The 23,690-nt window shown below is 35.9% G+C and overlaps 1 protein-coding gene across 1 annotated transcript in view; it reads right to left on the reverse strand.

Annotated features, from left to right (window-relative positions):
• LOC116422449 (myosin-IIIb-like) overlaps positions 1–23,690 on the reverse strand; it is a 179,656-nt gene that overhangs the window by 148,946 nt on the left and 7,020 nt on the right. Inside the window, exon 4 of the mRNA XM_031960481.1 lies at positions 19,075–19,204. Within this exon, the coding sequence (XP_031816341.1) occupies positions 19,075–19,204 (130 nt within the window). The remainder of the gene's footprint in view (positions 1–19,074; positions 19,205–23,690) is intronic.

A 23,690-nucleotide genomic window follows, 5' to 3' on the forward strand; every position in this document is an offset into this window, starting at 1 on the left:
TAATAATAGTACCTACCTCTAAGACTTGTTGTGAGGAGCAAAAGAGATAACATTTGCAAACGTTAAAATGCTGTATAAATGTCAATATTGTTGTTATTATTATCAATACATGTAAATAATATAGGAATAACCCTGGAATTTTTTTTGAGAAGCAATTAGAGTTAAGTGACTCACCCAGGGTCACACAGCTAGCAAGTACTAAATGTTTGAGGCCAGATTTGAACTCAAGTCCTATTGATTCCATGGCTGGTGCCTATCCATGGCATATAGCTGCCCCTGGGGAACATGAGAATTTGACTAGTATTTTAGGTCTTCATAGCAATAGAAAAGGGCCTCTAAGGTTCCATTCAAGCACACAGAGTAACAATATATTAAAAACAGGACAAGACCAAAAGAATCACACAGGACTGAGCTCATGTACAATCAATACAAACTTCCTATTTCATCTGGTAAACTCTACTTACTAAAATCAAATTTATCATAGATTAAGAGAAGGAAGAGAATTTAGGGATCATTTAATCTAATCCTCCCATTTTACAGATGAGAAAATGGAGTCACAGAGAACTTAAATGACTTCTCTTTAAGCTCATTGAGTCTAACCACCCCCTACTTTACAGATGAGAAAATGGAGGCACAAGGAACTTAAATGATTTCTCAGGGTTGTAGGTAGCACAGTGCATAGAATTTAAGTCCTGCCTCAGATACTTACCTAAGTTGTGTGAGCCTGAACAAATCACTTTAATCTCTAACTTCAGGCTCCTTATCCATAATGCTCATAGGATTGTTGTGAAGATCAAATAAGATAAGTGCAAAAATCTTTACAAACCATAAAGAACTATATAGATGCTATAGTTATTAATACTGTTATTGCTATCCATGATCCTTGGGGCTTAGACAATTTTCCCGACAGTGTTAACCTAGATGAGTGCCTTTTCTTTTTAGATGAAAATACTCAGGGTTGCTAGAGACTCTAGCAGCTTTCACATCCCACATCCCTGATAAATCCTATCTCTCAAGAGTCCTATATAATTATTGGTAAGAAATGACCAACAGGATGATTTCAGAAAGGCTTTGAGAGACTTACACGAACTGATGCTAAGTGAAATGAGCAGGGCCAGGAGATCATTATGTATTTCAACAACAATACTATATGATGACCAGTTCTGATGGACCTGGCCATCCTCAGCAATGAGATCAACCAAATCATTTCCAATGGAGCATTAATGAACTGAACCAGCTATGCCCAGTGAAAGAACTCTGGGAGATGACTAAAAACCATTACATTGAATTCCCAATCCCTATATTTTTGCCCACCTTCATTTTTGATTTCCTTTACAGGCTAATAGTACACTATTTCAGAGTCCGATTCTTTTTGTACAGCAAAATAATGGTTTGGTTATATAGACTTATTGTGTATCTAATTTATATTTTAATATATTTAACATCTACTGGTCATCCTGCCATCTGGGGGAGAGGCTGGGGGGAAGGAGGGGAAAAATTGGAACAAAAGGTTTGGCAATGATCAATGCTGTAAAGTTACCCATACATATAACCTGTAAATAAAAGGCTATTAAATTTTTTTTAAAGAGTCCTATATAGCTCTCTTTACTTATCCTATGACTATGAGTGAGGTCCTTCTCCACTCGGGTGAGGGTCCTTCTGCACTCCACTCCCCATCCTTTTCTTGCTCCTCAGCTCTGTGGATCCTGCTCAGCCCAGAAATACTTCCACTTGGTCTAGCTACTCTTTCACTTGGTCCAGAAGGCATGGTCTAGTTGAGCCAGCATGGTTCTCACAATCTGAAAGAGTAGCTAACATGTTGAACCATAGAATCAAAATCCAAAACGATCACCAAATAGCATGGTCTAGGAACTCCTACAGTGGTCTAGAAAGTGCTTCATTGCTTCACCTACTGTTGACTTCTACTTCCAGCTTATATTCTCGATGTCCCAGTTTGGCCCAAGAACATTTTGTAGCTTGGATTGCTGCTGTAACCCACTGGCATCCTTAAAGTGATTTGATTCCTTGGAATGGCCATGGGGCTATATAGACTTCCTTCCAAAAAACTGGGTCCAGGTTGTGGTTTACAGACCTCTCTGCCCAACCATTTAGCTCTTTTTCTTTCAAGTTCATCTTTAGATTCATTAAAAAAAAAAAAAAAAAAAAAAGAAAGCCCAAATGTCAGATATACAAACTGTGAATCAATTTACTTAAGACCAATGTGTTGTCAATCAGCAACAAGTACCAAGACAAAGCAAAGAATTCCATTTGTACTTGAGAAGGCAGGTAGGGTTCCCCATAATGCTGGGTCTGGGGTCAGGAAGACTCATCTTCCTGAGTTCAAATCCAGCCTGGCTGTGTGATCCTGGGTGAGTCATTTAATCCTGTTTCCTCATCTGTAAAATGAACTGGAGAAGGCAATGGCTAACCACTCTAGTAACTCACAAGAAAAGCTCAAACAAGATCACGAAGAGTTAAAAATGAATGAAAAACAACTTAACAATAACAAAGCTTATTAAGGAAACTATTTTCCTTAATTCACTATTTTCAGAACAGCATTAGTTCAGCAATAAGAATACAGAATAACAGGATGATTTCAGAGAGGTCTAGAGAGACCAGGAGATTATTATATATGGCAACAGCAAGATTATACAATGATCAATTCTGATAGACGTGGCTCTCTTCAACAATGAAATGATTCAGGCCAGTTCCAATGATCTTGTGATGAAGAGAGCCATCTCCACCCAGATAGAGGATTGTGATAACTGAGTGGATCACAACATAGTATTTTCAATCTTTTTGTTGTTGTTTGCTTGCATTTTGTTTTCTTATTTTTCCCCCTTTTTGATCTAATTTTTCTTGTGCAGCATGATATTTGTGGAAATATATATAAAAGAAATGTACATTAACATATATTGGAATATTTGCCATCTTGGGGAGGGGTGGAAGGGAGGGACAAATTTTGGAACACAAGTTTTTGCAGGAGTGAATGTTAAAAATTATCCATGTATGTGTTTTGAAATTAAAACGCTTTAATAAAAAAACCCTGAAATTAAAAAAAAAAAATATGGGATAACAAAACTCTTATCCTTGAAGAGTCTTCTCTAGACTTGCTTCTTTTAACTGATCCTCATCTCATAGGGCTCTACTTTCTTCACCATTTTGGTTATCTTCCTCTAGATAAGTGTCAGCTTCTCATTGACATTTCTAAACTGTGCACATTCTGTGGCACACAGAATTGAGCCTGGTGATCTAGGGCATAGTACAGCAGCTCTATTACTTTCTTCTGAACAGTTTGCCTCTTCTAGTTTGAGTTTATATCAGTTCTTTTGCATATTAACCACATAATCAACTCACTGAGCTGAAGTCTCCTAAAATCTTTATCAGATGAACTACTATCTAACCACCCTATGTTCTGCTGGTGAAATTGAGTTTTTGAACCCAAGCTAAGCCTTTAATATTAATCTTCATTATTTTTCATTTTTTTCAGACTATTGAATGAATGTTCCACCTAACTAGTTGAGCTTTTTTGGATTTTGATTCTGTAGTTCAAAATATTAGCTCTCCTTTCAGGTTGTGGGAACCATGCTGGCTCAATCTAGCATATGATAGCCCCAAAGAAATCAGTTTCATGAGTTCATGGGTTGTACCTGGAACCCAGACATAAAGGGCCTTGTTTTTCTTGCAAAACAGGATCTAAGACAAACAGCTGATCTGGAAGTGAAACAGGTTAAAAGCAAGAAGCCAGATGGGTTAGGCTGAACAAAGGTGAACAAAGGTGTACTAATTAGTACAAAAATTTATACTCTGAAATTTCCTAAGAGGACAAATACACAGATTTACAGTTAGAAGGGAACTTAAGGATCATTTAGTTTAAATGCCTCTAGTTCTTATAAATGATAAAATGAGGCCTAAAAAGAGACTTGCCCAAATCTGCCATGCTTTGTTCCCCACCTGGCCTTGTTTTCTGACTTTAAGGAGTCTGTCACCATGATTCACAGCTGCCCTCACACCCTGAAACTTCCATTAGAACTTGGGATCTTCTGTGCAATATCTCTCAGCCAGGCCAACCCCTTTCTTCTGTTGATGAGTTCTTTTCAAGAGCTACCGTTTTGGGGATGGCTTTATTCCCCTCCAGCCAATTATTCTGACTCTAAGAACTTTGCCAAAATACCCTCTTATTCACCCCTGCCCCTAGAGGAATAATTTATTGTACCCCAATTTTACTCCAATCAGTCTTAATCAGTTTTATGTGATTCCACAGGGATGGTGATTGCTAGTAAATATTATTGATATACTCATATAGTAATATATGTTTAGTCAAATAACTAATATTTGATAACTAATATTAGTAGTATAAGATAACTAATATTAGTAATAGAAGAATTATGTATACTAATACATATTTTACATATATCATACATAGTTAGGGATAATTAGATGGGATAGATTCTTCTAATAGACACCAAACTTTAAACTGCAAGCTATTAGTTCACTATCTTGATAAATTATAGTTAAGACACAGTCAAACTAAAACCTGTTGAAGACCTTAGTTTAAGAAGGCCAAGATTTCCCAGTGCATTCAGGGCCATCTCTAGTCATTCTGAACTATACCTTGCCACTGTAGTCAGATAGCACTGCAAGAGAAAGTGAAGCAGGTGACCTTGAACAGCCCATTCTTACTTAAATACAACTTAAATACATGTCATGGTCCTCTTCTAGAATAAAGGACAAATAACGGGATAGCTATAAAAAAAACTAAGCATAAATTACACAATGAAATAAATAAGTAGAAGAAATCAAACATGGAAGCATAAGAGATTTGAAGAAGGAAGTATTACTTTTAGTTGGGGATAATGTACAAAGGTTTAATGAAGGTACTTGAACTGGTCCTTGAAAAAAGGGAAAGAATTTTAACAGATGAACTACCTATATGTACCAATTTATTTAAATTCTAACAGACAAATTTTGGTTAATGAGAATTGATGATGAAATGTATTCCCCTCTTCATTAGAAATGTAAACCATAGGTCCTGATAATAACATTTTTTAAAAAATCGTACTACATTGTAGAAATGTTTATTTTATTCCATAAATTAAAATAAAATCTTGTCAAAAAATACGCCAACATATTCTTGAAGTTGCAGTACTTGTGCAGATTTGTTTTGCTTAACTATTTTTCTTTATTATATAAAGGGCACAAGGTAAAGAGGAAAATGGTTGGAAAGTGATAGTAGTATAAAAAGCATCAATAAAATATTAAAATAATTCCTATAGATATTGCCTTAAGCCAGATCTTATCTGTATCTTATCAAGACAATCAATTTCCTCTTCATTAGATCAACAATTCAAGATCAGGTAAGGAGGCCAGTTCTGTACCGGATTTTTGTCTTGAAGGCCTAGCACTTAGTGGCTGGCATATGGTAGGTGTTTAATAAATGCTTATTGATTGTCTATAGCAGTGCTATTAGTGTTACAGATCCTTCTAACCAGGCTTTAATATCATTATGGAATTGTTCTTCTCCAGCCTTTTCTTAGAAGTAATACAACACTTTGTAAGAAACCAGTTACTTATTCTGTTTCCATGTATTCCCATTAACGTCCTTCTTCTTCTGTCTTACTCAGCAGCTCATTCCCAGTGGGCCTTTTGGAATCAATCTCTCATGATCATAATTATCCCACTCTCCTCCAAATTCTTTCTTAAGCCAGGCCTAAAATGCCCTTTAGGCTCTTGCTTACCAAATTTCCTCTTATTCTAGAAAAATACTGAATTGTGTTTTTTTCTGGCAAAATGAAAATGAGATTGTGAATGCTTCTATTTCCAGATTTTTTTTAAAAAAAACTTTTATTGTTTTCCTTCCATTTTTTATCTCACCATAGGAATCTACCTTCTTTGTACTTAAGCCGGTGTCTTAGTGGAAAAAGTCTGGAGTAGGAGCTCTTAAACTTATTAACTGTGAAACCTTGGCAAGTCACTTCACTTTCCTTAACTATAAAATGGCAAGCATTTACTTTGCAGGGTTGTTTTGAGCATCAAATGAGATAATATTAATTAAAAAGCAACATTTATCAGTGCCTAGCATATAGTAGTTGTTATATAAATGCTTCTTTCTCTTATTTTATTTATTTATTTTTTTGCTGAGGCAATTGGGGTGGTGACTTGCCCAGGTCACACAGCCAGGATGCATTAAGTGCCTGTGGTTATATTTGAACTCAGGTGGACTTAGTCCACCACCAGGACTAATGCTCTATCCACTGTGCCAAGTAGCTGCCCCTCTTATTGTTTTAAACGCATAAAATAAAATACAAAGAAAACGAAAGATTAGTGAAAATCAAGATGATTTTTTGCTCATCTAAGTTCATGGACCTCCTGAAATTTATTGACCCCCAAGGTTAAGAACTCTTGGCTTAGGGAGCTGCTGATAATGACAGAAGCTAAGAAACTTGCCTAGGGATACATAGTTAGCTAGTGATTATCAGTAGGGAGGTGCTAAAGTAATAATTTTCAATTTCAATTTCAAAAATTTTATAAATTCAATTTCAATAAGTAATTTTCAATTTATTGACATACCATCTCAAATCGCTGCCTACCACCAACATCAATAAACGAAAAAGTTCATTTGGGGCAGCTAATTGCTAGGAGAGATTGGCAAAAATTTGCATCTGGTTATTTTTCCCTTCCAGACTTCAAAGGAGCAGCCAATGAGCTCCATAGAATGATGAGATGGGAACAAGGAAAGAGCCAAAGCTATGTTGATTCAAATCTGGATCCAACAGTTTTGTTCTAAGTGTTGACTTAAGTGAAATCTTGGATTATTTTTGCTCTGATCTCCCAACAAGTTTTTGGCTTTTTCCAGAACCAAAACCCAGGATTCAAAAGATCTGAAGAACTTTTGTAGAATCTTTCTCAAACTTCCCCTCCTACTCAGAAAAACATTTCTTTAGCTCTTGATTAGTAAGCAGAATACTCTTCTTCTACAAATGAAAATGTGCCATAAAATCTTCTTAAACTGTCATTCCAATGTTTTCTAAATTATGTCATTCGTGTGTTAGTAGTCCTAGTTGAAGATTTCTAAGGAGATAGAATCACTACAAATATAATCTTCCCAAACCTTACCCTCTCTAGAAAGGGTTATAGACCAAGTTTTGCTGCGTCAGAAATTGCTATTCAGAAGACAAAAGGGTGGTCCATGCATGTGAGAGGGGAAACAATAATAATAATTTTTAAAAAGACATAAAGGAAAGGGGAAGAGGAAGAAACTGACTGTAGCTGCTACTGCTTACCCGATCATCTTTGGATATCTTAGAAATCAGAAAATGCTGGGAAGACGTATGCATTTCTACCACTTTCTACACCAGCAAGAGGAAACCAGTCAGCCAGCTGCTATAAGAATTCAGGAAGAGCCATGTATGTCTTTTTATGACCCCATGTCTCATAAAATCATTTCCCATTTGCTTAACCTTTTCAGTAATTTAGGGCCTGACTTCTTAAATTGTGAATGTGAATGAAATTATGGTTTATTATCAGCAAATATTCTATTTTTATATCTATTTTATACACATATATATCCAGGGTCATGTAAAAATTTCTCAGGCAAAAAGGGTCATGAGTGGGAAAAATGTAAGAAACACTGCTCTAAGATATTTAGAAAGAGTAAGGTGGAATGAGAGATAAGGGAATCTCTCTACACCTGAATTCATGTGATAGGCTTCAAACAAGAAAGTAAAGGCTTTCTGCTGTGAAAAAAGTAGTATCTTTTTCTTTTAGATACACTAGTAAAGGAAATTATTAGTGATATTGTACTTTGAGAGAGAAGCAACCATATGATCATATATATAGAGCTATAGTTCCTATATGGGAGGAACCTCAGAAGTCATTTAGTCCAATTCTTTCATTTTATATTTGGGGAAACTGAGGCCTTGAGATATTAACTGGCAGATACCAATTCTTCTGAATCTAGAGCCAATGTATTTTCCACAGAAATCCATGTCTTTGTTATCTACTTCAGCAGATCTAAGTAAAACTAAGAGTACAGATCACTCTTATCTCTCTCTCTCTCTCTCTCTCTCTGTGTTCATCTATCTAGGACATGGCCAATGCAGTAACTCTTGACTATATATTTTTATTAAGGTTTTGGTTTTCTAGCTTTTTCAATGCAGGTAAGGAATACAAAAGGCCAGGGATGGGGAAAAGGAAAGACTATTGCCCCAGAAATAAAATGCAACTGAATTAAAAAAAACTGCAGGTAAGGAGTACAAAAGGGCAGGGATGGGGAAAAGGAAAGACTATTGCCCCAGAAATAAAATGCAACTGAATTAAAAAAAACTTTAAAAAAGAACCCCATGTCTGAAAACCAGAAATTAGAATAATACATTCAGAACAAGAACTATGTAGTGAAAAGAAACCATTCTTTTCGACTTTAATGAAAGGTTCTCCTCAACAACATCAATTTATCTCTAAAGGCAACCAGTTGTGGGCTTTATCCAACTATAGAGTTGGATAAAGATTTTAGTAATTTTTGGTGGAAACTCATTGATGGTTTTCAAAATTGGTCCTCCTTGCTTTTTTCCCCTTAGCTCTACCAATATAGAAGTTTGGAAAATAACTTTGGTAGGAGCTTTAGTCACTGAGACAGCACCAAGCTGTTTCAAGAAGACTCAGGGTTTTAGGTCAAGTCAAGCCAAGTTAAACTTTTATTGGATACTTACTATGTGCCAGATGCTTTGTTAAGCCCTGGAGATATAAACATAAGCAAAAAGAAAGACAGTTTCTGTTTTCAAAGAGCATAATTCTAATAGAGGGAAAATAATACAACATAAAAGGAAGGTAAAAAGGTTGTGGAAAGAGAAATTCAGATAGTGACAAAGTCTGGAGAATGGAGTATGGTTTGTCCTTTGAGTGGGGGTTCCATGAAGAACTCACCAATTGGAGAAAGGGGCTGCAAAGACAGAGGGAGAAGGCAGATGAAGCATGGTGGCGAAAACCAGAGAGTGAAAGAAAATAAGATAAGAAAGAGCAGCAGTGCCCCTAATGGTTTTCTGTTACAACAAAGATATGAAACAGATTTCTTCCTAAACTCCAGGAAACTTAGAACTTTGTTTCCAGAAGGCAAATGTGCTGTTCCTCCCTACATCAACTATATATGACTGAGAAATTGCATGCTGTTTCACTTTGTGCAAATTCTCCTTCTTTCAAGTAGTTCCCACTTTTCTTTAAAAAGTTATATTTATGCTCCCACTGAAAATACAGGATATGGAAGTGATTTGAAAATTCAGAAATTTAATACTGTTTTTGTACTATGCTTAAAACCTGGTAAGGATTTTGAAGTGAGAGGTTACAAAGCTTGTATATGGCAATACAAATTAGTGTCTCAATTCTCTGCCAAAAAAGGTAAAGATGAGATAAATTATAAGGTGAAATTATTTTAGAAAATCCATCAGTACATTTTATTCTAAAATGACATCTTAAATATAATCAATTTTCGGGGGAGGGGGAGAACTGAGTAGAAATTATTATATTTTATGAATATGTTAAACTATATATGAAAACATGTATATATATGAAAAATATGTATATATTACATCTAAATATGGATAGATAGGTATCCTACATACATACATATAGATATAAATATATGTATACATATTCTATAAGATTCCTCTATAGAAAAAAGTATTTGTCTTTTAGAACTAAATTTGTTTCTTCTATTCATTTCTTTTTTTTTGCAGGAGTCAGATAAACTTACATGACAACATAGAGAATTCTTTTGGTTAGAAGAAGAAAGCTGATTTTTATCTCTTTGTTCCTGTTCCTTATTGATTTTAAGGTAAGTATCACAACAGTAGGGACCATGTAGTAAATTCTTAATTCTGGGACAGCACCATCTAGTGTTCATGAATTTGAAAAGTGTTGGATTTTACCAAAACCTGGAAAAATAGAATTTCTAAAGCTATGAAGAAGGTCTTATTCAGATTTCCCAGAGTACTACAAATACCAAGTTGAAAATTTTATTTGCTTTGATTTGCGGGGTAAGGATAAGATGCTGGCATTAAGAGTATTGAAGACTAAGATTTAGGCACTGACACTGTACCTCATTACCCTCAACTGTACATTGAAGAGATTAGATTCAGCGGCTTTTAAAATTCATCCCAGCTCTTATGTTATGTTCCTATGCTTTAATGAATCTTTTCCACTAAACAATTGTACATATAACACAGACATTTCAAATTATATGGGATTTTATTCCAGTCCTCTCTACAGATAAGGAAAAATTAAGTGTTTTGTACAAAGTTGTCATTTGTTCTCAAAAAGTACCAATGACATCATGAGGGTGATGTATCTTGACTTGCACATATATTGGGTTAATTGAGAAATAACCATACAAAGTCATGAGACTTATTCTCTCCTCCGGACTCACTGAAATCTAGTGGCAAGACAAATGTCAAAATGACTGGCAGATGGTCCAGGATACAGGGGGTGACCTTGTACAAGGTCACGTAGCTACTGGAATTACTGTAATTTTCTTCCAAGGGTAGAAGTCATCTATATAATAGTCTAAAGGCCTGAAAGAGGTGAAGAAAAGGAAGTATTTATCCATTGCTTCCCATTGGTAATTTTTTTTTTTTTTTTTCTGGAAGAAGCTCCAGCAATCACTCAAACTGTCCTAAGGCAGGGCTAGAGACCAGGCCAGTGATAGGCTCCCTGATATATTTTTACAGAAGCTTTTTCAAAGAAAGTTAAGAATTTGGTTTTAATTTTATTTCAGAGCTGAAATAAGGCAAAGGTAACAAGCCATAGTTATAGTGCTTAGCCAAGTTTTTCCTTTCCCTGTCAGTTGCCAAACTCAGACCTGGCAACCTCCCTCTTTTAGGATGCACAAATCTGAGTAAGTGCCAGTGATTTCAAGAGAGGGAAAGCAATGAGAAAGAGGGATTCTTTCTCCCTCCTTTTAAAAAGCACTCACACAACTATTTCCAGACATAACCATAGAAAATAAAATTCTGAATCTCCCCCTGTGCATAGATGAAGTTGTCTCTATAGGCAGAAAAAGTTGAGTCTCGTGTTTCTGAAAATCAAAGGAAGCTTGACCCAATTAGAGTCCCTTTCAAGGAAAAGCAAAGACCTGGAGGTCCTTACTGATATCAGTTATCCTGCACTTCTGCCGAAAGATTAAATGTGCAATTAGACAAAATGATTAATGTAATGAAGCTTGTGACCTGTGTATAGGCCAATGATTTGTAACAATTTTTCAGAACTCTCATACCCTGTTGAATGCTGCTTTTAACCCTGAGACATTTTAGAGTAGCTAGTTAGGCAAGACTCTTAATTTGGTGGAAAGAATGATGATTCAGTACTGTTTACCCATGTGAGCAAAAAGATTGACTCCAAGGATAGAAAGAAAGGACTTTAGGACACAACAGATTTTTCTCGTAGGTGAAATACAGATGCTCAACATGTTCTTGATTCTTAGAGATTTGAGGAAATTTCTTCTTGAATGAAACTTGGGCCTCTCTCTTGGGTGAACTATCTCTACTAGAATGGCTCTAATGGAATGACAGGTTACCATATGTATTTATGGTTTTTTTTCAGTATTCTAACTCTAATTTCGAAAAGGACATGTGCAAAAATGTTTGAAGCAGCCCTTTTTGTAGCAGCAAGAAATTGGAAATTGAGTGGATGCCCATCAGTTCAGGAATGGCTGAATAAATTATGATATATGAATGGAATTATTGTTCTATAAGAAATGATGAGGAGGCTGATTTCAGAAAAGCCTAAAAAGACTTATGCTAAATGAACTGATGCTAAGTGAAGTGAGCAGAACCAAGAGAATATTGTACATGTATCAAAAAGATCATGTGATGATCAGCTGTGATGGCCTTTGCTCTTTTCAACAATGAGGTGATTCAAGGCAATTCCAATAGACTTGAGATAGAAAGTGCCATCCACATCCAGAGAGAGAATTATGGCAACTGCACGTGAATCAAAGCATAGTATTTTCATCTTTGTTGTTGTTATTTGTTTGCTTGTTTTTTCTCTTTCTTATGTTTTTTCCCCTGTTGATCTTATTTTTCTTTCACAGCATGACAAATATGAAGATATATTTAGAATTGTTTATGTTTAACTTATATCAGATTGCTTGCTGTCTTGGGGAGAAGGAGAAAGGGAGAAAAAATTTTAACAAAGTTTTGCAAAAGTGAATATTGAAAACTATTTTCTCATGTATTTGGAAAAATAAAATATATTAATTTTTAATTAAAAAATTAAAAAACAAACATATTTTAACTTCTCATTTCCTCAATCTACTCAATTCTCATAAACTACTCTTCCACTCTTACTTAGCTATCACTGACCAGGGGTCCTCAAACTTTTTAAATAGGGGGCCAGTTCACTCAGATTGCTGGAGGGTCGGACTATAGTAAAAACAAAAACTTTGTTTTGTGGGCCTTTAAATAAAGAAACTTCATAGTCCTGGGTGAGGGGGATAATCATCCTCAGCTGCTGCATCTGGCCCATGGGCCGTAGTTTGAGGACCCCTTTTCTATCACCCACACATGTTCTCCTTTGAGGTTAATGAACTTCAAACTTCCTTTACCTTATCTTTTATTATTCTACCTTTCCCTCTGCCTTTTGACCCTTAAATCTATTTTTTGTCCTCATCACTTACAACATTCCCTTCTCCTTTGTTCCTTTTACCACCTTCAATCAGAAACACTTGATATTCTTCCTGAATTCAACAGCTTGGTAAATCAGTTCAACATGACATTATCTTCTATTCTCAAATTCCACATTTACTTATCTGATTACTGATCACAGCTGGTCACAGATGTAGATAAACAGGTGTATAACTGAAAAGCTGTATACTTGCTATCAAATACAAATTTTTTGCTACCCTAATCCACATGAGTTACTTCAGGTGGGTTTCTCACTCTAAGTACTACTGGAATTTAAACACGTGTTTTTACAAAAAGGTACTGGGGACACAGTCTGTTAAAAAGAGAGTGACTTTGTAAAGGAAGGGAAAATAGATGATTTCAGAAAGGCCTGGAGAGACTTACACGAACTGATGCTGAGTGAAATGAGCAGGACCAGGAGATCATTATATACTTCTACAACAATACTAGATGAACTGAACTAGCTATACCCAGAAAAAGAACTCTGGGAGATGACTAAAAACCATTACATTGAATTCCCAATCCCTATAGTTATGCACACCTGCATTTTTGATTTCCTTCACAAGCTAATTGTACAATAATTCAGAGTCTGATTCTTTTTGTACAGCAAAATAATGTTTTGGTCATGTATACTTATTGTGTATCTAAGTTATATTTTAATATATTTTAACATCTACTGGTCATCCTGACATTTAGGGGAGGGGGTGGGGGGGTAAGAGGTGAAAAATTGGAACAAGAGGTTTGGCAATTGTTAATGCTGTAAAGTTACCTATGTATATATCCTGTAAATATAAGGCTATTAAATAAAAAAAAATTAAAAAAAAAAAAGAGAAAAAAAAAAAGAAAAAAAAAAGGAAGGGAAAATATAGAACAAGAATAACTGCTAAGGATGCATCTTCAGTGTCACTTCTGAGACTTGAGACTAAATAGCTTTAAAGAGCAAGGGTCTTTTTAGTTCACAAACCCACCCCCTCTCTTTCTTGAGCAAAGTATAATTATTCTAAAGCACCCATAATTAATCCTACTTTTATATCTTGGAGGGTAGGACAATGAAGCTAATCCAATACCACTACAACTCCCACAAGATTTTTGTTTTGTTTTTGGAGGAGAGTGAGGAGGATTTGGGGTGGGGGGGGAGGAGGAGGAAAGACAGAAATAGATAATATCATAATGAACTTGTATTAGAGAACATTTAAATAAAAACTCCATAGAAAAGAATTTTTTTCCTTGTAGAATGAAATTAAAATGAAATCAACAAATATTTGGGTACCTGCCATATGTAAGACATTTTGAGATAACATAAGAAAATTTCTTTTTGCCCAAGATCATTGAGGAAACTATTCCTCTGCTCTGTGAAACTTTTGGTGTGCTTGACAACCAGCCTTTGAGGATTTCAGAACTGCCTATAAACACAAGTGTACTAGAGCCAGCTCCTATGTGCTCCAGAGAGCCCAATGGTAAATTTTCAATGTGAAGATTTACACCTTGGAATTTGGAAACCACTACAGCTCCCACAAGATTTTTGTTTTGGAGGAGGGGGTCCTGGAATTTCTAGACGGGAGAAGCCAGTAATCTTTCTGAATGATCACTTTAAAGGGAGCTTTTCCTCACAGTTTTGGCCTTTGAGGCACCTGACATGTTTAATGTCTTCTTAACATAAAGTAAGAAAACAATATTTTAACATGTCATTGCTCTGCCTACCAGCAAAGATCACACTTCAGGAAGATTTCACATTATTTGACAGACAGTAGTCTGTAGTAGCTAGTAGATAGAGGACTAGCTCCTAAAGCAAGAAGATCAAGGCTTCAAGTCTCACATTGTTACCTACTGTGCATTAGTGGTAACTTGTAACCTCCAAGTACTGGTGAGAAATAATTCTTGATCCTGCATTTTATAGTTGGTTTTTACTCTGTGACTTATATTCTATATTCTATGTAACAAATCTAAAGGCTCTTCTTTGTCTCTGAGTGAAGAAGCTCATCAATTCCAATGTGCAGTCACCTTTCTCCCTGAAATTAGATACTAAAGACTTAAGCTTTCCCACAATAATAATAAGTTAAAGAAAAACCTTGATCTCAGTTCTTCCATAAAACATTACCATTTCCTGTAGATTTGTGGATTATCCTTGAGAAGTTGGACCCATTTTTAGCAATTAAGGTGGTCTTAGCTAATCTACAGGTGCCTGGGATCTTTCAATAACTTCAGAATGAAGCTGTGATCCATACAATTCCCAGAAGCATTCCTTAGAGATGGAGAGAGGGGGTCTCCAACCCACATATGGGCTATGTTCACATTCTTTCATGTAACCAATTATAATCCCTCATCCCTGTGATACTGGCCAATAATATGGTTTCTGTTTTGTTCTTTGTTCTATGCTTATAAAATAATTTGCATTTTTAATTTGGCATCTTTGGCAATGGAGGCAAGCCATTTATCCTGTATTATCAGGTTGCATGCCCCTGTTGGGGGCAACTAGAAGGCACCACGAACAGGGTACTGGGTCACTGAAGTGACAACAAATATTCATTAATAAATTATATCTTGCTTGGAGAAACTTGCCTCAGTTTATTTTTTTTAATAAATTTCTCATGTGAAATAAGAATTTTACTTCAACCAAGAAATCCTTTTCCCTACTGCAAACTTCCCTGAGCTTAGCTCAATCAGTTCTAGACAACATCCAGTCTTCCAAGCCCTTTCAGTTTAATAGGATCCACCCAGGAATATATTCCCCTGGCACAGCCTTTGAGAAGGCAGAGACATCTCAATTAGGCCTTCTGGTAAGACCTTAGTGGAATTTACATGGATAACTTTGTAAAATTGGACAAAAAAAGGAAGGCACAGAAGATCCTTTGAGCAATTTAGAAATAGAAACAATCCTATCAATCCAGGGGAATCACAACCATCAATTTCCAACTCACTAGGTACAGCAACACTTATCAGCTTCAAAGAAATTATATACTAACTACATAATGCAATAATATCATACCATATGTTATATAATACATACAAAGACAGAAAGAGAGACTACATAATGGATAGAGAATTAATTTCAGAGTCAGGAAGTCCTAGCTGTGTGAGTCTGAGCAAATTATTTAATCTCTTAGGTCTATGGACAACTCATCTAAGTTTCAGAGTAGGCAAAGTTCTGCACCAGTTGAGGAAGTTTCCTATTTAGATGAAATAATAGATGAAGACCATGGCAACTCTGAGCATATGTTCTCACTGCCAAGATTACTGGGTGGGGAAAGGAGAGAGAAATTTCCTTTTTACCTTGTTAGAACACCAAGGAAGAGCTGGAAGAATTTCAAGAGAGAAGAAAAAGAGAGTGTGGATGAGCCTTTCTTTTCTCTTTTAATATCACAGTGAATGGGTAATACTTTCAAGATCAATAGACAATCTTCAATTTAGTCATCAAGCGACGGAAACTGATAAGGAACAGTTTCATCAACTAAAAGTATAAGTCTTGTAGAACTTAACCAGAACATATTTCTCCATGGAGCCAGAGTGTACATGCCCAGATACATTGGAGGCATCTTAGACCAGGAATGCAAGGACTTTCTTGATCACCCCATCATTTCTGTATCTATCAGTATTTATATCTGTCTGTATTTGTGTCAGCTTCTATAACTACAGTTATTATACAGTAAATACAGTAATTATTCACAGTAATTATATCTATAAAACCATCTCAAACACTGAATAAGTGAATACTGAACCTTTGCTCCTAGGAGAAATATAGGGTTAGTTTCCTGTAAGCCTCTAGTCTCAACATTTATGTTAGTTGTTTTCCAGAGCAGCCTCAAGTACAAATTGGTGAAGTTTTTCTTCCTTTTTCTGATGTACTGTATTATTAATTCATTAATATTCAACTTATAGCTAGTAGCACTATTAATTCATGCCTGAATGAGGCTTTTTTAACACATATATTTCCCCTGTAAGGGATATATCCCAGTCTTTTTATGCTTAGAAACACAAGGCAACATTTCAGCATTATATTTGGGGATCACTTTAAATAATGAAACCACCACAAAAAAATACAAAAATGTGAGGCAAATGGCATTAAACCAAGAAAAAGATATTCATTTATGATAAAATGAAACAAGAAAATGGAACATCATCACTTTGACCTCAGCTGGAAATATGCAGTCTGGTGATTCAAATTTTTTGCTACTCTGTACTTTTGATCCTCCTAATAACCCCGAGAAGTAGATGTGGTATTATTATTCACATTTTATAGTTAAGGAAATTGAGGCAAACAAAAAATAAGGGATTTGCTCATCGTTATATGGCTCATTAGGAGTTCATAGATTTCACTAGAGTGCCTAAGGATCCATAGCATAAAAAATGTCAAGAACATCTACCCTGTGGACGGATGTAATAGAACACCATTGTGCCATAAGAAATGATGAACAGGTGGAATTCAAAAAAACCTGGAAAGAATTAGCTTAACTGGTGCAAAATAAAGCATGTGGAACCAGAAGAACATTGTTCAGAGTAACAGCAATACCATGTGATAATTAACTATGAATAATTTAGCTCTTCTCAGCAGTACAAAGATCCAAGACAATTCCAAAAGGCTATCCATGTTCAAAGAACTAATGGAGTTTCATTGCAGATTGAAGCCTGCTATTTTCACTTTTGTGTGTATGTGTGCATTTTTCCCCCTTTGGTCTCTTTCTTCTTTCACAACATGACTAATATAGAAATATGTTTAATAAAATTGCACACACATAACCTATTTAAATGTTGATCTTTTTAGGGAGAAAGAAGCAAAGGAAGGGGGAGAGAAAATTTGGAACTCAAAATTTTAAAACAATGAATGTTGAAAATTTTCTTTATATGTAATTGGAAAAAATAAAATAATATTTTAAAAATACCTACCGTAGACAATTTCTACTGAATCATAGACCTATTGGGCTGCATGACTTGGGTTGGTATTTCCATATATACAAAGAGAGAAAAATCCATATTGTGGGATCAAAAATAAAAGGGAAATAACAGACATTTTCTATTTGAAAATAGCCCTCAGGGCATCCACAATCTTACTTTTGATTTGTCAGAAAAGAGTTCCTGAAAGCCATGACATTTCAGAATGACCTCTAAAGAACAACAAGTATTGATTTTTGGGTTACAAATAAATTTTAGCAAGTAAGTGATTCACAGATATAGAATCCAGGAATAATGAGGATCAACTGTACATCCACATCTAAAATACATCATTCATTCAATAAACCTTCATTAATTACTTCCTATGTGCCAAGTGCACAATCCTACTCTTTGAGGACCTCATAATCTAATCTGGAAAACAAGATACAAGCAATAATACATAAACAAGACAAAGACATGATACATTGGAAATAACCAACGGAAGGAAAATACTAGTATTAAGAGAGAGATTAGGAAGCTCAGCAAAATGGTACAATAGAATACCAGCCCGGAAATCAGGAGGTCCTGAGTTCAAATCCAGGGTTCAGATACTTAATACTTAATAGTTGTGTGACCCTAGCAAATCACTTAACCCCAATTGCCTCCCAAAAAGGGGGGGATTAGGGAATGGTTCTTGTAAGAGATAGAATTTTGGCTGGGGATTTAAAAGAAGATGAAACCTGAGAGGAAGAGATGAGGAGAGATCACAGATATGGGGAATAGACAGTAATAATGCTGTGAGTTGAGAGATGTCATGTCTTGTTTGAAGAATAGCAAGAAGGCCATTATCACTGGATCAAAGATGGTGTAGTAGGCAGTGAAGAGTGAGAATGTAAAATGTAAGAAGATTGGAAAGTTTGGGAGAGCAGATTATAAAGGAATTTGAATGATAAACAGGATTTTTAAAAACTAGGGCTATGTTCACATATATGTATTTATTTGTTATTCAGTTGGTTCTCATTCATGTCTGACTCTTTGTGATTCTATCCGGGGTTTTCTTGACAAAAATACTGAAATAGTTTACCATTTCCCTCTCCAGCTCATTTTACAGAATAGAAAACCTAGTCAGAGTTAAGTTACTTGCTCAGGATCACACAGCTAATAAGTGTCAGAGGGCCAGATTTGAACTCAAGAAGATGAGTCTTCCTGACTCCAGGACTGGCATTCTATCCACTGTGCCACGAAAAGAAAATGACAAATGCTTTTTTAAAAGCCAAATCTACAAAGAATCCCTTTTTAGAATGTTATTTCTGGAACAGGAGAAACTTCACACCAAACCCACTCCTAACTCACCCCACCATCTTCCTCTAGACCCTCCCTACCTACAAGGCAATTTTCAAATTTCATTCTCCATTTGTAAGAATGACTTTTTACTCTGAAATCACTGTCTAGGATTAGAATGTTTAGCAGAACAACAAGGTTAATGGAAATCACCTGAGCAGTGTGGCTCAGACTAGACTAGCAGACAAATAGATACCTGTTTTGGTTAATGGAATAGAAAAGAGCTGCTGAACAAGTTTGTTCTCTGAAGTTCTTAGGACCATGACGATGTCAGCAGGTAACGTGTCTCTATTCTTCTCAAGGAAGCCAAAAGCATCATATAAAACCTGCATCAGGAACAGTAAATAAGCAAAAAATAAGCTGCCTGCCGTCAGTAATGGGGCAAATTTGCCTAAGGTGAGTAATTAGTTGTGACAGAAAGTAGATAAAGATAGACCTCTGAAGAGAATTCAAACCTGGTGCAGCTGTGCTTTCTAAATCTGGACAAGCGAGCCAAAATAAAGCACAGTGGATGTGCAGCTTCTGACAAGCCCTTCACCTTCACTTCTTGTCAGAGACCTGTTACACTGAAGGATAGGTACCACAACATGTAGGTTGAACTCAGAGTCAGGACAACCTGAATTCAAACCCCACCCCTCACACATTCTGACTGGGTAAGTTACAACCATCCAATGCTGCAGTTGCTGATAATGTGCTCATCTGAATTGGTAGAGAGAGTTTGCTCAAAAAGAAATGTCTTATACGAATTATACCAAAAGTCTATTCTCTACCTTACCTAGGGTAATAACTACCCTAGTTATTTTATGTACAGAAATAAATTGTTATTCTTGTTACTATTACTACTGCTACTATTACTGCTGTAGCTACTTACTTATATTGTTGCTCCCACCACAATCACCACCACTACTACTATCACTACTTTTTAGAGGCAATATGGTGTTGTGAAAAAGCCAGGAGAGACTTCAATTTGCATTTCATCCTTGACATTTGGAAGCTATGTGACTATAGGCAAGTTATCTTATATCTGAAATGGGAATAATAACAATAATATCCATTTCACATAGCCAGGAGGCTTAGAATCAGAAAGATTTATTTTCCTGAGTTGAAATCTGACCTCACATATTTACTAGCTATGTGACCTTGGACAAGTGATTTAACACAATTTGCCTCAGTTTCCTCATCTGTAAAATGAGTTGGAGAAGGAAATGGTAAACCATTCCAGTACCTTTGCCAAAAAAACACAAATGGGATCATGAAGTATTGGACACAACTGAAAATGACTGAACAACAACAGCCTATTAAATAGTATTGTTGTAAGAGATCTCATTGTAAAATGAGATCGTATATGTGAAATGCTCTATAACTAATCCTGCCAAGGAGAAATTAGTTTCTTGTCTACTTTTGTGTTTATGTTTATGTAATCTGAATCCCAAAGCCCATTTGGTATGAAAGTCTTTCTTCACTTTGCCATTATCCCCTCATTGATAGGAAATCAACACCTTGCATCTGTGTGGGGGGTAAGATTGGAAGAGTGGGGATTGCTTCATTTTCTTTGAGTCTCTTGAGTTTTTGATCTCTGAAACTGCTTCAGGCATTTAGAGGTTCCAGCTTGAGAGAGAAGATGAACGATATCAAATGTGCTTCAGATTGATGAGGGGTAAATAAGATCTTGGGAAGAAGCTGACATGAACAATGTGACTGTTTCAACCACTGGTTCTTGGTTGAGATCTAGGACCCGCTCTCATTTGAGCTGAGCTGAGCTATCTGCTCCCAATGAGAGAACTCACTCTGTCTTGTCTGGTATAACTTCTCCTATGTGTACTTTCTCTGATTTGCTACTAATGTGGATAAATGGGTTTCTTTGTTTCTTTCTATATGTGTTTACTGTGGAACTGGTTTTTGATGGAAAGAGAGTCAAGCCTTAGATATATAGCTTGGATTCTCTTTTCCCCATTAAAGAAATAGCAATCAGAATTTTAGCTTGAACCTGAAAACCAAATTCTTTAGTGATAACATTTAATGGAGCAGAAAGACATAATTCTAGCCTGGTCTTCCTTCTTTGAGGAGAGTATAGTAGCCAAGATTTTGGCTCTAACTTTTTGATTCTTCTCTGGGAAAAAAAATTGAAATTTCCTTTGGAAAAAAGGATAAAGGGGAGAAGAAGCTAGAAATATCTATTCTGCCTTGCTTCAAGCCACACAAAACTCCATACTTCATGTGGTGATACATTTATATAGAATATTATAATTATCTTTAAAAAATCTAATAACCTGATATCTTTTTTTTATATCATCTTCATTTTTCAATGTATCTCTCCTCTCTTTCCTTCTCAGCTATCTATTAAAATAAGAATATAAAAAGGGGGAAATAGTTCAGCAAAACTATTAATCAAGACTGCCACTAGGTGCAATATTCTACACCCCTAGTCTCCACATTTGCCCTATATTCTTCAACACAATGACATTGACTTCTTTTATGATCCACAAATGATACTCTATGACTTGTTTAGTTGTTTCACTCGCATTCTACTCATTATGACCCTTTTGAGTATTTTCTTGGCAAAGATACTGAAGTGGTTTATCATTTCTTCTCCCTCTCATTTTACAGATGATGAAACTGAGACAAATAGGATTAGGGGACCCACAGGGTCACAGAGCTAATAAGTATCTGAGACCAGATTTGAATTTAGGGATATTAGTCTTCCAGGCCCAGAGGTCCACTGTGTCACCTAGATGTCTTTGTATCATTTCTTAGAGCTGGACATTTTCTTTAGCTTTTTCTCCTACTTGGAATGTTCTCTCTCTTCATCTCTACCTACTGCTTTCCTTCCAGTCCTAAATAAAATTTCACATCCTCCTACAGGAAGACTTTCCCAAGTCTTAATTCTAATGTCTTTCCTCTTTAATACTGAATATAACTTTTTCATATATATTAGCTTGCTTCTTGTATGTCCCTCTCGATTGTGGGTTTCTTATAGACAAGGACTGGATTTTTGTCTTTTTTATGTCCCCAGTGTGCAGCTAGGTGGCATAGTGCATAGAATGCCAACCCTGGAGTCAGGAACACTTGAGTTCAAGCTATTCGCCAACACTCACTAGCTATGTGGACAAGTCACTTAACTATTTACCTCAGTTTCCTCATCTGTAAAATGAGCTAAAAGAAGGAAATAGCAAATTATTTCAGTATCTTTGCAAAAAAAAATCCAAAACAACAAATCCAAAAAATCCAAATAGAGTCATGAAAAACCTAATATAACTAATTGACTAAATAACATTGTATTCCCAGGCACAGTGGCCAGCATATAGTAAGTATTTAATTTGATTTTTAATTTTTTTCCCCTGAGGCAAATAAGCAATTTGCCCAGGGTCATATAGCTAGGAAGTATTAAGTGTCTGAGGTTGGATTTGAACTCAAGTCCTCCTGACTTCAGGGACTGTGCTCTATCCACTATGCCATCCAACTTCCTCTTTACCTTTGACTTCTAACTCTCCCTTATTCCATCTATCCAATCAGCTGCCAAATCTTTCCTTTTCTACTTCAACATCTCTTGCATCTATCCTCTTCTCCATTCACATGGCTACTACTTTAAGCTCAGACCCTCATTTTCTTCCACCTAGAGTATGACAATGATCTCTTAATTTGGTTTCTCTGCCTCAAGTCTCTCCCCATCCCATCCTTCCTCTGCATAGCTATCAAGATAATTTTTTTCATAAGTGCAGAACTGGCCGTGTTTTCCCCACCACTCAGAAACTCCAGTGGCTCCATATAGCCTATGATTGACTAAAAACTCCTCTGTTTTAACTCTTTAAGCCCTTCAAAACTAGCCCTAATCTATTTTTCTATTCTTATTATACATGATTTCTTTGCTGGACTCTGATTCAGCCAAACTGAACTTTCCCCCATTCCTCATACACAGAAGCCCATCCCCTATCTTTATGTCTTTGCACTGACCAATCCCCACAACCTGGAATACACTCTCTCCTTTGCTTCCTAGAATACCTCTCTTCCTTCAAGATTCAGCTTGAGAAACACTATCCACATGAAACATCCCCTGATCTCCATCTTTTAGGGAGTGACCTGCCTCCCAGATTACTTCATATTTAACTTCCTTGCATTTATTTGTATTTATTCTCATGATAGTTATTATACATACACATTGATGTGCTTGCCCTTCCAAAAGAATATGAGCTCCTTGAAAGTGACCTTATTTTATTAAGTCAGTTAATAAACATTATTTAAGCACCTGCTATGTGCCATGTCTTGTGCAAAATATTGAGATACAAAGAAAGGCAAAAATAGTCTCTGTCCTCAAGGAACTTACTCTAGTGCCAGTTACTATATTGACTAGCATACAGTAAATATTTATTAAATGTCTGATTGACTAGAAAATAATAATACTAAAGTAGTAAAATTACTGATTGATTGGGGGGGAAAAAAAGCTTAGTCATATAGCCTAAATGCATTACTGAAGATTGTATAACTAAGTGGCAGCCTCAGGACTGGAAACTAGTAAACTAGGAACTAGGGCTTTAGACTTGTAGTCCAGGAATTTTACTGTCTTATTCTATAGGAACTCATGGATTACAAAAGTACATTTGCAATATTGTTATTACCACTTTTATGGAAGTGCAAAGTAGAAAAAATACACTGGGAGATATCTAGTGGAAAGACAACCTTTGTACCAATTGCTGAGGATCAATGAGGGATCCTAGACTGCTGGAATAGATAGATATTGTTTTAAAGAAAATAAATAATAATGAGACATCCAAGAGCACATGTGGAATGAATAAGGATTTCCTTAATATGTGTATA

This window comes from Sarcophilus harrisii, chromosome 3, assembly GCF_902635505.1.
Source record: "Sarcophilus harrisii chromosome 3, mSarHar1.11, whole genome shotgun sequence".
Classification (NCBI taxonomy): domain Eukaryota; kingdom Metazoa; phylum Chordata; class Mammalia; order Dasyuromorphia; family Dasyuridae; genus Sarcophilus; species Sarcophilus harrisii.